Genomic DNA, 14,915 nt, shown 5'->3' with positions numbered 1-14,915 from the left:
AATTTGTCAGTACCACATAAACAGAAAAAGCCAGAAGTGGTGCTGTGGCTCAAGTGGTAGAGTGCTAGCCTTGTGCAAAAGAAGCTCAGGGACAGTGCCCCAGGCCCTGAGTTCAAGCCCCAGGACTGACCAAAAAAAAAAAAAAAAAAAAAAAAAGAAAAGAAAAGAAAAGAGAAGCCAGAAATGGAGCTGAGGCTCAAGGGGTAGAATGCTAGCCTTGAAAAAAAAAAGCCCTGAGTTCAAGCTCTAGACCTCCCCTCTCCCTCTTGTCCCCATTTCCATACACACAGAAAGTATTTAAAAAAAAAAAAAAAAAAGTCTGGGCACCAGTGGCTCACACCTGTAATCCTAGCTACTCAGGAGGCTGAGATCTGAGGATCACAGTTCAAAGTCAGCCCAGGCAGGAAAGTCCATGAGACTTATCTCCAATTAACCACCAGAAAACCAGAAGTGGCGCTGTGCTTCAAGTGGCAGAGCACTTGCCTTGAGCTGAAGAGCTCAGGGACAGCACTCAGGCCCAGAGTTCAAGCCCCATGACTGACAAAAAAAAAAAAAAAAAATTACTATAACATACCCGGAAAAATAAACATATCTTTGTTCTTATGGTACTAGCATTAGAACAAAATAAAACCCTAGCAGGCAATAAAAGTAATCTATTAGATATTTTTGGCTGATGCATGCTACTGAGTTTATAAATTATTAACATGGGATAATTATTTCTTATGTTGCTAGCTAGGCTAGCCAGGAAGACATAATTCATGGAGAGCTGTTTCTAATCCTCTGCTATTTTCAATAAAAGAGCAGTTGGGTTATAAAAGAGGAATACTTACAAAATTCACCCCATCATCCTAAGAGGAGGTATTGTAACTATTCCAAGTCTGACCTAAAAGGATTTTTCAAATTCCCCGGAAGGTTGGCTCCCTGCAGCTCCAGGGGAGTGCCCTGTCTGGAGGCTTCGCATCCGAGGCCTTGCAAGTCTCCTGACAGCCGTCTCTGTTCTAAGGTCATGGCTCCAACTTCTGTTAGTATGGATTTGGTAGGAGGAAGTCCATTTTTAGACAGTAGTGACTATTCTTCAGGGTTCTGATTGTATAACTATAAGGTTCCCTTGGAACGTGAGTTCACCCACGCCTTTCCACCCTCTTCCCCCCCCCCCCCCAAAAAAAAACCTGCCCCACGGCCCGTGCTCATGAAGGCAGTACTTTTATTCTGAAGATTCACTCAAGGGCAGCTGGCAAGCAGACTTTCTCCATGTAGTTGTTTCTTGTATTTAAAGTTGAAGAAAAGTATTTCACCGATAGCATATAGCCAATTTGAGCAGCCTGGTCAAGAAATAGTGCAATAGCAATTCTCATGGCAACTTCTTACTGTGTGGCATTAATGGGATCAGTTGCAGTAAATTACTACCAACTGGGATTTTTTTCCCTTCTTCTACAGATTAGTATTATTATCATTGTTATTATTATTATTATTTTGCTAGTACCAGAGTTTGAACTACAGGGGCCTTGAGCTTCACTGGCACCGAGTATCTCTTGAGCCTTGCTTCTAGTCTGTAGTCTCAGACTGTTTTGCCCCAGCTGGCTTTGAACAAAGATCCTCCAGATACACGCCTGCTGAATCTCTGAATAGCTAAGATTACAGAAATGATCCACTAGTGCCCTCATCCCTTTTATAATTGACTCTTAACCCCAAATCATCTGAAAAGGTCAGGGAAATACAGACTGAAAAGTGGATAACAAACATTTGCAGGAAGATCAGTTTTGGTCCCAAGTAAAATTATAAGGCCATCACATAGGCATAATGTAATAAAACTAAGATTCAATTGGAAAGGGACCAAAAGAGCCTTTGTTTCCTGGGGGAGGGGTAGAGAATAGTATAGAACATATCTGGTTAGGCTGAAAGGATGAATGCTGCATTTTATAAGATAATTGTTTTTACATAAAGAAGCACTTTGTAAGTACAATTGTTTTCACATATAGAAGCACTTTATAAAATGTACAAAGAAATTTTGTGTTTTTTTTAAACAAAAAAGCTCATAGTATTTTTTTATCATTTTACTGGTTTAGGATAGGAACATTAATCTCTGTATTTATAAAGCTATAAACTAACAACAACAAAAAGAATAGAACTTCAAATATCTCTGTTCTATCTTTGTCCATGTTTCTCTTTACCAAAACTTTATTTATTTGCTCTATTTTGCTTCCTGAGTGCTGAGATTGCAGATACATCTCACCATACCTGGCTATCAATAGTTTTTAATCCTTAAAATAATTTAAAATTTTAAAGTCCTGTTAAACAAAGATATGAAGGGGTGTTTTTATGGAGAAAAGCCAGGCTGGAAGACTACAAATGAAAATGTAAAGAAGCGGTGGCGGAAGTGAAGAACTGAGGGAAGGAGGGACAAATGGGAAAGGTTGGATTCAAGAAGGAAAGAGTGCCTTTGGGGTAAAATCAGCATGATACAATAAGGCAAATTGGGCTGCTGGAAAAACCACAAGAACAGAAACCACACTCCTTAAACCTAAGCCAATCTGCCAATCAACTAAGCAATCATTAAGTTTTATCACTAAATAAGTTCAGAAGGTAGGTGTTCTAAGCAACATCCTGTGTCTGTGGATGCAAAGGGAAGAACAAGTGAATCCACTGGCTGCTCATCTGAAGGATCACCTGCTCCCGGACTGACGTGGTGATCCAGTGTGGGGCAAGGGCTGACTCCATCAAGGCTGTGCTGCTGCCTGCTGCTCATGCTTCATTCCTCACAGATTAGTCCGTTCTCACGGTGGCTCACAAAGAGGCACAGATTGCTGCGAGCTCTGTCTTGTGTCATCACAGCCTCCTGCTTTCCCAAAACGATGCCATGCCTGGGCCAGTCTTCGAAGCTTAGCAAGATTAGGTTTTACCTATGGGAAGAAGGTAACTTCAACTAGCATTTTAGGAAATGCCAGGTGGCACAAGATCTCCCAGGTATGGCTCTGCTAATCGGTTTAGATTTCTACTTTCTACTCAGGAAGATTATACAGTTCTTTAGGATTAGTGGGAATGCCAACTACAGAGTCTCATTTCTTCAACAATGGGGACAGGGTTTTTCAGTTTCATGTTATGCGAGTTTGAACTTTTTCTTACTTCTCTTTTTCTTTAGTAGCATATATTAATTGTTCAAAGGCAATTTCATGGTGATATTTCCACACAAGCAAATAATGTATCTCCATAACATCATTCTCTCTGCCTTTCTCCCTCATCCCATTTCCCTTCCTAAAAAATGTCAACAAATTTCATAACTGTATTTTTGTTGTTGTTGTTGGTCATGGGGCCTGAACTCTGGGCCTGGGCGCTGTCCCACAGCTCTTCATCTCAAGGCTAGCGCTCTACCACTTTAGCCACAGCGCCACTTCCAGCTTTTTCTGCTTATGTGGTGCTGAGGAATTGAGCCCAAGGCCTTATGCATGCAAGGCAAGCAATCTACCACTGAGCCACCTTCCCAGCCCGGTAAGTCTGTTTTTTTAATATCCAAACAAACTCATCCCATTCACCGTTTTTGTTAGCCCTTGGCCTCCTACTGGTTCCCAACCATGGATCTGAGTCTTCTCCTCCCTTGCCCTTTCTTTTCCTCTTCTCCCCTTTCCTCCCCTCCCTACACTTGATCTCAGGGCCTACATGCTGTCCCTTAGCTTTTTCGCTCAAAGCTAGTGTTCTACTACTTGAGCCACAGCTCCCCTTCTGGCTTTTTGGTGGTTATGGAGATAAGAGTGTCATAAACTTTCCTGCCTGGGCTGGCTTCGAAGCATGATCCTCAGACTCCAGCCTCCTAAGTAACTAGGATTAAGGTGTAAGCCAATGGTGTCCAGATTTTTCTTTTCTTTTTGAGACAGGGTATCACTGTGTCTATGTTATATCTTGAGTATAAATACATATATGTGTGTGTATATATATAGAGAGAGGGAGATATATATATAGAGAGAGAGAGAGAGGGGTGTGTGTGTGTGTGTGTGTGTGTGTGTGTGTGTGTGTGTGTGTGTGTGTGTGTGTGTGTGTGTGTGTGTGTGTGTGTGTGTGTGTGTGTGTGTGTGTGTGTGTGTGTGTGTGTGTGTGTGTGTGTGTGTGTGTTTTTTTCCAGGCTAGTAGTATTACCTCAGCTTCCTAACTTCTGGTTAACAGGCATGTACCACCACACCTGGCTTAACAAAGAATTTTATAATCAGTATAATCAACTGCATGAAACAGAATACATTAGTACCTGAAAACTCCTGCCTGTAGCAGGAAAAGTTAAACAAAACAAAAGATTTGGGGAAGCAGAAACAGAAACATGGACATTATGTTATGTGTTCATGTTCTGTTTCATTTAATATTGTTAACAAGAGGAGAAAATGTCAAACCACTCTGTGCCTTTATTGCATTATCTGCCTCTTTGTTCACTGGCTGAAGAGTAAGGAGGGCCACAGTAGTGGGTGGGATCTCCTAAGCTTGGTTCCTTGCCTGATGACTCTTAGAGACCCCCTACGGCTAGCTAGCTACCATCACAGGCCATCATTTCCACATGCACTTTTAAGAAACTGGATGGTCAGGTTACATTCTGTGAAAACTGAGTTTGCTATGTTTCCATATACATGCAGGATATGTAAATCTGTACACATTAGGCATAAAAATACAAAGCCAACATGTGGATAATCTTGACAGTTTAACATCTATTTTCAATTTGAACTGGACGAGGCAGTGGGTGCAGCTTTAAATGAAACTTCCAATGCATGTTTTTCAAAATGTTCATATTTGAGAAAAGATTAGCAGGAGCTGGAAAAGAAAGAAGAAATACACCTTGGCCCATCCTGTTCTAGTAGTCGTCAGTTTTTACCTGTTTTTCCTGCTCCAAGTGGTCCAGGTCAGCTAAGGGCAGCATGGAAGGTCTCCCATGAGCACACTGGAATGGCAGCTGACATGAGGACAAAGCTTCAATAAGGCGAAAGCTCTCCTCTAGACTCAGGGCATCATTAAACTTAATGGCTCCTAAATGAAGAAACCGGAAGGCTATGATGCACACAGTGGGAAACCATTGCTGACCTGGGTTTGGAAAAAGTCATGTGTTTCCTGTTTATCACGTTCCCTACACCAAAGATCTCTCATTGCTCTGGTACCCTCCACATCAGATCTACACATTGTCTGAAATTCGGAGCTTCTGTTCTTATACCTACAGTCCTAGTACTCTTTGCTGCAACTCCAGGAAGGAACTAATCTCATTTTTTTTTTCTTTATTGAAGGTTTTGGGCTTTTCTTTTCCAGTCCTGGGGCCTGAACTCTGGGCCTGGGCGCTGTCCCTCAGCTCTTCAGCTCAAGGTGAGTGCTCTACCACTTGAGCCACAGCACTAATTCTAGTTTTCTGGTGGTTAACTGGACTTTCCTGTCCAGGCTGCCTTTGAACCGTGATCCTCAGATCTTAAGCTAGGATTACAGGCGTGAGCCACTGGTGCCCATCTCTTTACTGGAGTTTGAACTTAGTGCCTTGTGCTTGCCTAGGCAGCTACGTATCACCTAAGGCACACGGCTAGCACTTCTTGTTTTGAATTTCTCAAAAAAGTATTTATGCCAGTGTCCTGGATCATGGTCCTCCTATTTATGCTTCCCATATAGCTGGGATGACCAATACAAACCACCACACCCAGTATTCATTCATTTTGCCTAGGCTGACCTCTAACTTGATCTTCCTGATCTCTGCTTCTGAAGTAGCTGTGATTAAAGGTATGGAGCCAGCACCTAGTCAGGGATTCATTTTCTTTTGCTACTCTGCCCAGGCTGCTTTATCTGTCTGAGATGAATATATACCCTCAGCTCCCTTCCCCTGGGACTCATCTTCCAAGTCACACTGGAGTCAGGTTGGTGTTTTGCTTCCGAAAAGTAATTTTTTAGGTCTATTCAGTGTCTTGATCTAAACTGTGTTCTTTTTAAGAGGCAAGTGAAGGGAGATGGTAGTTCCTAAGCCCAGTGTTCAAAGTCTTTGTGTAGTTGACTACAACGTCCAGATCAAGGGACCATTCCAGGGAGCCCTCGGCATAGGTAGTTCTCCTTGGGGCCAAGCATCCTGGGGCACTGGGACCCAGCTGCCTGACTATGGACAGATGTGAGGGCAGTGGCAGGGGCTCAAATGTGGCAGCTGTGGAGTGAGCGCAAGCTGAGGTTATGGAAATGAGGTGGAGCAACTGAGTGTGAGAGCTAGGGAACCTCTCTCATTTCCACACCTGGGTTCAGTGTGGAGTGATGCCTGAGGGAATGTCTAGAAGAGTCTGTTGAGTCCCTTGGGGTTTAGTCAGTGGGGTTAGGGAGGTCTTCTGGACTTGGGGCAAGGACAGTGGATGTAGAAGTGTGTGGTATCTCAGCTGTGAGAGTTTTGAGTTGGTGTGTAGTAAGGGACAAATTGGTGAGCAGAATTGTGCCTTCTGCCTCTTTCTGGTCAGTCCTCAGGACACAAAGGATTCATTAGCTGGCCCTGCGCCTCTTACCATGGCAGGCTTGGGAGGCCAGCACCTTCTGGACAGTCAGTGGCAGAGTCCCCTGGATGCCTCCTGTGGTCTGCAGCAGCTGTATGATCAACAGGAGGAGGAAACTGGACAATGAAGCCTTTTCTGTGTGGCAGCTCTGTGCAACACTCCAAAATAAGAGAAAATCTTACCTCTACTTGCTCTCGAATAAACGCCTACGAAACCAAAAGGAAACTGGGCATTAATCTACTGTTTTGTTGTACTTGCCCTTTGACAGTTTATAAAATATCCTGTTTTATTTTTTTTAAAACATGCTTCCTGAAGGGCAGAATCCCAGCAACGTAAGCACATAGGTAGATTTATTTGTTGTAAGGCTGTTTGTACTTATAATCTTGGCCAGAACAAGGGTAATATTACATACAAGCTGAGAATAAATACACAAAAATTATCAACACAACTGTGTACTCAGTCTCTTGTTTAAATATTACCAACTTAAGTAAATAGTCACTTTACTTCCCACATGTTTTTTTGACAATTCCCTTCAGGTCAAAAGCTTATTTTATGAAGCCTTTGGTTGAGAAGTTTCTCCTTCCTCATATGTTTCTCTTTTTAAAATTTCTGGAGACGGAGTTTCACAATGTACTTCCCTCTGGCTTTGGCCTTGAGATCCTCCTGCCCCTGTCTCCCAGTAGGACTGCATACAGCATCCCCATCCCCATAACTCTTCAATAGTTATATTAATATTTTACAAAAGCAATTCAAAGCTGACACAAATCAGTTTGCTTAACCCTGACGTATGAAAGCTTTGAGATTATGGCACACTGGTCCTGGGCTTGAAGCTGGAAGTTGTCTCTGAGCTTTTTGTTCAAGGCTCTTTACTAGGTTTGCTCTTACTACTTGAGCTATAGCTCTACTTCTGGCTTTTTGAGTGGTTAACTGGAGATTAAGAGTCTCACTCACTTTTCTGCTCAGGCTGGCTTCAAACTGGAATCCTCAGATCTCTGCCTCCTGTGTAGCTAGGATTACAGGTATAATGGCACCAGCTTGAAAGACAGCTTTCCTTACTTCTGGAAGTTGCTGTGTATAAATCAGCTTACCAAATAAAAAATGGTGCAGGGGGGGGGAGGTTTGTTGTTGTTGTTGTTGTTGTGTTTTGTTTTGTTTTTTTTGCTGGTTCTGGGGCTTGAACTCAGGGCCTGGGCACCATCCTTGGCTCTCTGTGCTCAAAGCTAGCACATTACCACTTGAACCACAGCACCACTTCCAACTTTTTTGAGTAATTTACTGGAGATCAGAGTCTCATGGGGACTTTTCTGCCCAGGCTGGCTTTGAACTGCTATCCTCAGATTTCAGCCTCCTAAGTAGCTAGGATTACAGGCATGAGCCATTGGTATCCAGCTTTAAAAATGGTGATTTTCTTTTTAAATTGGGCTCAGAACATTCTCTCTTTTCCTTCTACACATTGTAAGAAATCATGTTTATAATATGTATTGTAGTCTGTTATGCTTATAAATGAGCAGACATCTTCCATCCAGCAAGAGCTGAAAGATGATGCATTGGATATATTTTAAATACATACATGTTTCCCCAAACAAAAAGATAGAAATATGTCTCATAATACCTGACCCACTAATAAAGCTTTGTATGGAATAAAATAAAAACCAGCTTTTCTATTCTCTCATGTTTGTCTCTCCACTGTGTAAAACCTGGCAGGGGAAAGGGTCTCATTCTTAGTTTACTTCCTATTTCAGTGGTTCAGTTTATGCTGGATAATTTAAATAAGTTAAACAGGCTCATTTATCAGGTGGGAAGAGAATTTTAGGACAATGTATTGATGATGTTAACTGCTAGGATACAAGTTGCTACCTCCTCAAAACACCAAAGTGTACTAACTTTTTTTCCAAATCAACAAAATCTCTCTTGATCTGCCTGATTTAACATGATCAAGATTGTTCTGAAACCATAAGCTTTGTTTCAATGTGAGGCAAACTCCTTAACAGTAGCCTTTGAAGTCACTTCAAGAAAAGTTTTCATTATAATTTTCTAGTTAAATTTTAGGGATTGAGTTACAATGAAAGATTCTATCAGATTTTATCTTCTGGGTTTAAGAGAATTTGGAGCAGGAGTCTTAGAAGCAATGAGCCCTGTGGGGAGAAAAGAGCTGGACTAAAAGCAAAGCCAAGGCTATTGGATGAAAAGGGGGAACTCAAGGTAATCCAAAAGCTGGCACTGTTAACTGCTCATTGTTTTTGAATGTCTTCTTACCCTTAGCCTACAAACATGCTCAAGTCTCTTCCTTCTAAAAACAAAGTGCTTCTTCAGCCTTCTGCCTGCCTTAACTTCACCATAACTCTAATCTTCAGCTGTGACCCTATCTGTCTTCCATGTAGTCAGGTCTTTTTGTTTTTCAGGACTAGGGACTGTGTGTGCTAGGTAAGCACTCTACCACTGAGTTATATCCTCTGCCCTTGATTTCTCTGAGATAGGATCTTACTTCAGGCTATCCTGGAACTTGTAATCCTCTTGCCTTAACCTGTAGAGTGCTGGGATAACAGGCAAATGCCACCACGACTAGCCTGAGTTCTTGAAAGGGTGGTTTCCTTGGTCTGCTAATCACTTCACACACTTTCAACCTTCTGCTCTCTGTCTTCTGCCAGACTTCATCCTCAGGGATGAATGACTTCAATAGCCCAACTCTGACTTCTAGGGCTTTACTTTATGGTTATCATTGGCTTTCTACTTCTTGTTTACAGCTTCCCTTAGTTTAGGGGATATTACTTTTTAGGGAATATTACTTTTTCCTGGACTTCTTCCCTCAGATATTCTCAATCATCCTTATAGTTTGGGTGACCACTGCCGATACATATACACCTTCAGTGCTAGTGTTCCTGATTTCACCTTTTGCTCGCTCCCTTTCTTTTCATAGTTTTCCTGGACAACCACACTCCCTTCCAGGACCTTCTCTAGTTTTAGATATTATCAGACTGCACACATTGCTAACTATGCAGTAGATAACATATGGTCCAGATTTCTTTTCTGGTGTAAAATCTGAATTCTGCCTATCCACTGGACATCTGTACTTGAAGGCCCAAGGTGTCTGCATTAAGATCTTAATCTTTTACCTCATAGTGTATGTCTCTTCCTCCATTTCTTTGTCAATAGCACCAGTATTCTCCTGTCACCTTAAGAATCCCTGTTATAGGGACTGGAAAGGTGGCTCAGTGGTAGAGTGCTTTGCCTTGCATGCATGAGGCCCTGGGTTCGATTCCTCAGCACCACATAAGCAAAAGGAAAAAAGCCGGAAGTAGCCCTGTGGCTCAAGTGGTAGAGCGCTAGCCTTGAGCTGAAGAGCTGAGGGACAGTGCCCAGGCCCAGAGTTCAGGCCCCATGACCGGAACCCCCCCCCCCAAAAAAAAAAAAGAAAAAAAAAAAAGAATCCTTGTTACATACTGTTTTTTCCTTTATTTCTTTATTCCTTTATTTATTTTGGTGGTCATGGGACTTGAACTCTAGGCCTGGGCACTGTCTCTCAGCTCTTCGGCTCAAGGCTAGCGCTCTACCTCTAGAGTCACAGCCCTCCACTTCCGGTTTTGAGTGGTTTATTGGAGATAAGAGTCTCATGAACTTTCCTGGCTGGGCAGGCTTTGAACCACAATCCTCAGATCTCAACCTCCTGAGTAGTTAGGATTATAGGCGTGAGCTATAAGCCGTGAGCCACCTGGCCTGGCTCCTTTATTTCTTTAATAGTCTATTGTTTATCAGGTCTTCTTGATTTTACTTCCCAAAATAGGTCTCAATATGTGTCTCCTTTCCTTTCCCACTACTACTGACTTAGTAAGTCCTCATCTTCTCTTACCCAACAAGAGCTACAGTCTCCCAACTGCTTGCACTGTCTCTGACCTTTCCCAGACTACCCTAACCTGTGACTTACCTACTAAATCTATCTTCTAAGTTTTATTTTAGACATTACTAAAGTAACTTGGATTTCTAGAAAAATGATAGACTTAAGTTGATGTGCATTTGCCTATACTCTAAAGAGAGCTAGCATGAAAGAAGTAGAAACTGTAATGACAAAACACAGGTATATTTGAAAAAGAACCAATACAACTTCTGAAAATATATGAAAGGAAATGTTCTCATTATGGTTATGTAAACTGTAATCCCTCTATAATAATAACAATAAAGTAAATTAATTTTTAAAGTCTGAATTAAAAATTATTATTAAAATTATTAAAAATCCACGACCGGACCCAAAAAAATTATTAAAAATCAATATTACTGAATACTGATATATATATATATATATTCTTTTTCTTTTTCTCGGTTGTGGGGTCTGAACTCTGGGCCTGGGCACTGTCCCTCAGCTCTTCAGCTCAATGGGAGCGCTCTACCACTTGAGCCATAGTGCAACTTCTGGCTTTTTCTGCTTATGTGATGCTGAGGAATCGAACCCAGGGCCTCATGAATGCAAGGCAAACACTCTACCAGTTAGCTGTCTTCCCAATCTGAAATAATTTTATGTAGATAAATTCAATTAATTTCAAGTATTTAATTAAACTCATTAAAACTGATTAATTTCAATTTCAATATGTGAAATATTAAAATAAAAACAATGTATAAGTTAAACGTATAATTAAAAAGCATACAAAGAGAGGGGGCTGGGAAGGTGGCTCGGTGGTAGAGCGCTTACCCTGTATGCCTGAGGCCCTGGGTTCCATTCCTCAGCACCACATAAGCAAAAAGAAAAAAGCCGGAAGTGGCGCTGTGGCTCAAGTGGTAGAGCGCTAGCCTTGAGCTGAAGAGCTGAGGGACAGCGCCCAGGCCCAGAGTACAGGCCCCACAACCTGACCCCCCCCAAAAAAAGCAGACAAAGAGGAATTTCAGTTTACCAGAAGATAAATGAGGATATTTCTCAGATTGTAACACAGAGATAAAGCAATGAGAACAAGACATGGAGAAGACAATATTCCGGAAGATATCTTACAGGAATTCCAGGAAATAAGAGAGAGAATGGAGAATATTTGAAATGGTAATGACTATACACTTTCAAATCTTAGGAAAACATGATGGATCTCAAGAAGGAAATGAAAATAAATCCATACTAAGATACATCACAAGGAAACTTTGGAATGCCAAAGACAAGGGAAAAACTCTTAAAGCAACCTGAGGGAAAATGAGAGAACTACATAATAGTGATAATTAGATTGGCAAAAGAATTGTAGTATTTTCAAAATGCTTGAAGATAATTGGCAATGTAAAGTTCTACTTTTAGCTAGAAAGTATGACTGCAAACTGAAGCTATTTTCAAGCTGGGTGCGATGGCTCTGCTTGCAACAGCAGCAGTGCTAATGGCGAGGCAGGAGGATGTCATGAGTTTGAAGGAAGTAAAGGCTACACAGGAAGTCTGAGGTCAGGTGGGGCACACAGATCTTGTGTCAAAAAGAATATGTATATTTTTTTTTTCAAAGACAATACATAAGCTGAGAGCTGGGGTTCCTAGCGGTCAATCCTAGCTACTCAGAAGGCTGAAAGGTGAGGACCACAGTTTGAAGCCAGCCCAGGCAGGAAAGTCTATGCGATTCTTATCTCCAATAAACCAACAGAAAATTGGGAGTGGAGCTGTGGTTCAAGTAATACAGTGCTAACCTTATGCCCAAGAAGCTACCCACCCAGGCTCTGAGTTTACACGCCAGGACCAACACACACACATACACACACACACACACACACACACCAGGCCACTGGTGAGCAACACACACACACATACTAGGCCACTGGTCACACACACACACACACACACACACACACACACACACACACACACACACACACACACACACACACACACACACACACACACACACACACACACACACACACACCAGACCATTGGTGACCAACACACACATACACACACACACACCAGGCCACTGGTGACCAACACACACACACACCAGGCCACTGGTGACATACACACACACACACACACACACACACCAGGCACACACACACACACACACACACACACCAGGCCCACTGGTGACTCACCCATAATCCTAGCTACTAGGGAAGCTGGTTCAAAGCCAGCCAAGGCAGGAAAGTCTATGAGATTCATTTTTTTGGGGGGTCCGGTCATGGGGCCTGAACTCTGAGCCTGGGCGCTGTCCCTCAGTTCTTTAGCTCAGGGCTAGTGCTCTACAGACACTTGAGCCACAGCACCACTTCTGGCTTTTTTCTTTTTGCTTATGTGGTCCTGAGGAATCAAACCTAAGGCCTCATGCATCCAAGGCAAGCGCTCTACCACTGAGCCACCTTCCCAGCCCCTTTGCTAAAATTTTCTAAGCCCCTCTTCTGGACATAGTAACTGAGTTTTCATAACATTTTCTGAATAAATCTAGCCAAATTTCACTGTACTATAGATATCTAAATGTCTTATTCCTCAAAAGTTAATTGATCTTTGAATTTTTAGTACCTGGCATGCTGCAGATAATTAGCATCAATACGTGTTGAATAATATGAATGAAGAGAATCTCTAAAAAATGTGAAATTGTCACTGAGCGATTTCCACATCAGAAGCTATGTCTTACCTCCACAATACTCTTGGTGACAGTAGATCTCCCTCTTCGAAGTTCATTGGCTTCTCTTTCTACAAAACAGAGTGGTACTTTTCCCACAAGGACCAGAGAATCACTGGTGTCTGGAAAAATAAATTCAAGGCCCAGATCTTCCAGATTTTTGTGGTAACACCTAAAGAGATAGCCTCAAATTTAAAACTATTACTTCATTTGCAAATCAGTACTAGTTTCAGAGTTTCTTAAAAGGTAATGTAAGTTTTATGGATTGTATTGCATTTTTCATTTATATGTGTTTATTTCAAATCTTTCACCAAGATTCCTTCTAGAACTGTAGTAGTTCCTTCCTTATTCATGGTTTTACTTTCCAAGATTTTAGTTACTCAACTTGACTGTAGTTCAAAAATCTTAAATAGAAAATTCCAAAAATAGACAGTATTTTTTTTAAAGTCGGTCGTGGGTTTTGAACTCTGGGCCTGGGCGCTGACCCTCAGCTCTTCAGATCAAGGCTAGTGCTCTACCAGTTGAGCGCAGTGGTTTTCTGGTGGTTTATTGGAGATAAGAGACTCACGGACTTTCCTGCCCAGGCTGGCTCTGAACTGTGATCCTCAGATCTCAGCCTCCTGCATAGCTAGGATTACAGGCGTGAGCCAACCAGCGCCCGGCTAGACAATATTTTTGATGCTGGGAATTGAACTTGGGGCCTTGTACATGTTAAACATGCACTCATCGCTGAGTTACATAGTTAGTCAGACATTTTGAATTGCATGCTGTTTTGAGTTCATGTCTACTGAACCATCCTTTTCCATCATATCCACACTGTCTAGGCCACACATGTTACTTAGAAACTATCTCATTTATCAAGAAACTACCCTAATAGTGGCCCCAAAGTACAACAGTAGGGCATAAAACATAGAAGAAAGATTCACCTTATGAAGCAATGTTACAGGACATATAGGAAAAAATGTATTTAGGACCTAGACTCTCTGAGTCTTCAGCCATCCAATGGGATTCTTGGAACAAATCCTCTGAGGTAAGAGAAGATTACTGCTTAATAACTTTTTTTTTTTCCATTGAGAGAATCAAATTGTTTCTAAATCTCTTTCTAGGTTGCTTTAATAACATTAATTAGTTGTTTCATTTTTAACATGTCCATTTCTGCATACAATATATCTTGATCAGCGTTACCCCTCCCATTGTAATTTTTATCAATGCTGAGGAACTGCTATTATCTTGTCTGCATTTAAAGGAGTCTGGCACAAAGAAAAGGTCTGAGAATATTTTGAATCACCATTAAAGCAGGGAGGAATAGCCCCAGGAACTGAGAAGCCATGATTAACAAGGAATATATTAAAAGAATTTGTCACAGGGAACAAAAAGTATTGGCAGGAGCTATTTCCATATCTGAAATAAAGGGAAATTTATTTTTCAATAAATTATATGGCCCAGAAGTGGGAAAATGTCCTATCTTGTGACTAATCACTGAAGTTATTTGTCCCTTCCTTGCCTTTCAGTGTTTTACTTATTTTCCTAATAAGATTATGATAATAAAGAATCTAGAATGAACCAAGACAAAGCAGAATGGAAGTAATTACTAGACAAACTTTGCTTTCAGAAACTAACTTTGCTTTCAGAAACAGCACAGCATAAACATTTGGTTGTTCCAAGAAATGAGAATATTCTAAGCCCACTGCTGGAAAAAATTATCAGGGAAATTCTACCAGACACGCAATAGCTATGATATAGAGGAAAGAAGGGCATTTGGAATCAAAAGACCTGACTTCAAGTGGCTGATTGTTGTGACCTTAGATAATAATTGTTGTGACCTTAGAAAAGCCAAATAAACCTTTCCTGGTCTCAGTTTCCTCTTCTGAAAAAT

At 41.4% G+C, this 14,915-nt stretch overlaps 1 protein-coding gene across 10 annotated transcripts in view; it reads right to left on the bottom strand.

Moving 5' to 3' along the window:
- Positions 1 to 1,193: 1,193 nt before the first annotated feature.
- Mlh3 (mutL homolog 3) overlaps positions 1,194 to 14,915 on the bottom strand; it is a 40,211-nt gene continuing 26,489 nt past the window's right edge. For 6 of the 10 annotated variants that reach the window (XM_070029766.1, XM_070029756.1, XM_070029801.1 and 3 more), the window contains 5 exons: positions 13,052 to 13,211; positions 6,656 to 6,679; positions 6,486 to 6,564; positions 4,847 to 5,052; positions 1,194 to 2,900 (listed from right to left, as the gene is read on the bottom strand). In XM_070029766.1, coding sequence (XP_069885867.1) covers positions 2,775 to 2,900; positions 4,847 to 5,052; positions 6,486 to 6,564; positions 6,656 to 6,679; positions 13,052 to 13,211 — 595 coding nt within the window. In that variant the 3' untranslated portion in view covers positions 1,194 to 2,774. Of the gene's footprint in view, positions 2,901 to 4,846; positions 5,053 to 6,485; positions 6,565 to 6,655; positions 6,680 to 13,051; positions 13,212 to 14,915 lie in introns of those variants that run through there. The other 4 variants (XM_070029808.1, XM_070029790.1, XM_070029818.1 and 1 more) reach the window with 3 other exon arrangements.

The sequence above is a fragment of the Dipodomys merriami genome, unplaced genomic scaffold (assembly GCF_024711535.1).
Source record: "Dipodomys merriami isolate MVZ:Mamm:240054 unplaced genomic scaffold, mDipMer1.0.p SCAF_1, whole genome shotgun sequence".
Lineage (NCBI taxonomy): Eukaryota > Metazoa > Chordata > Mammalia > Rodentia > Heteromyidae > Dipodomys > Dipodomys merriami.
This window is presented reverse-complemented; position numbering and strand designations above follow the sequence as displayed.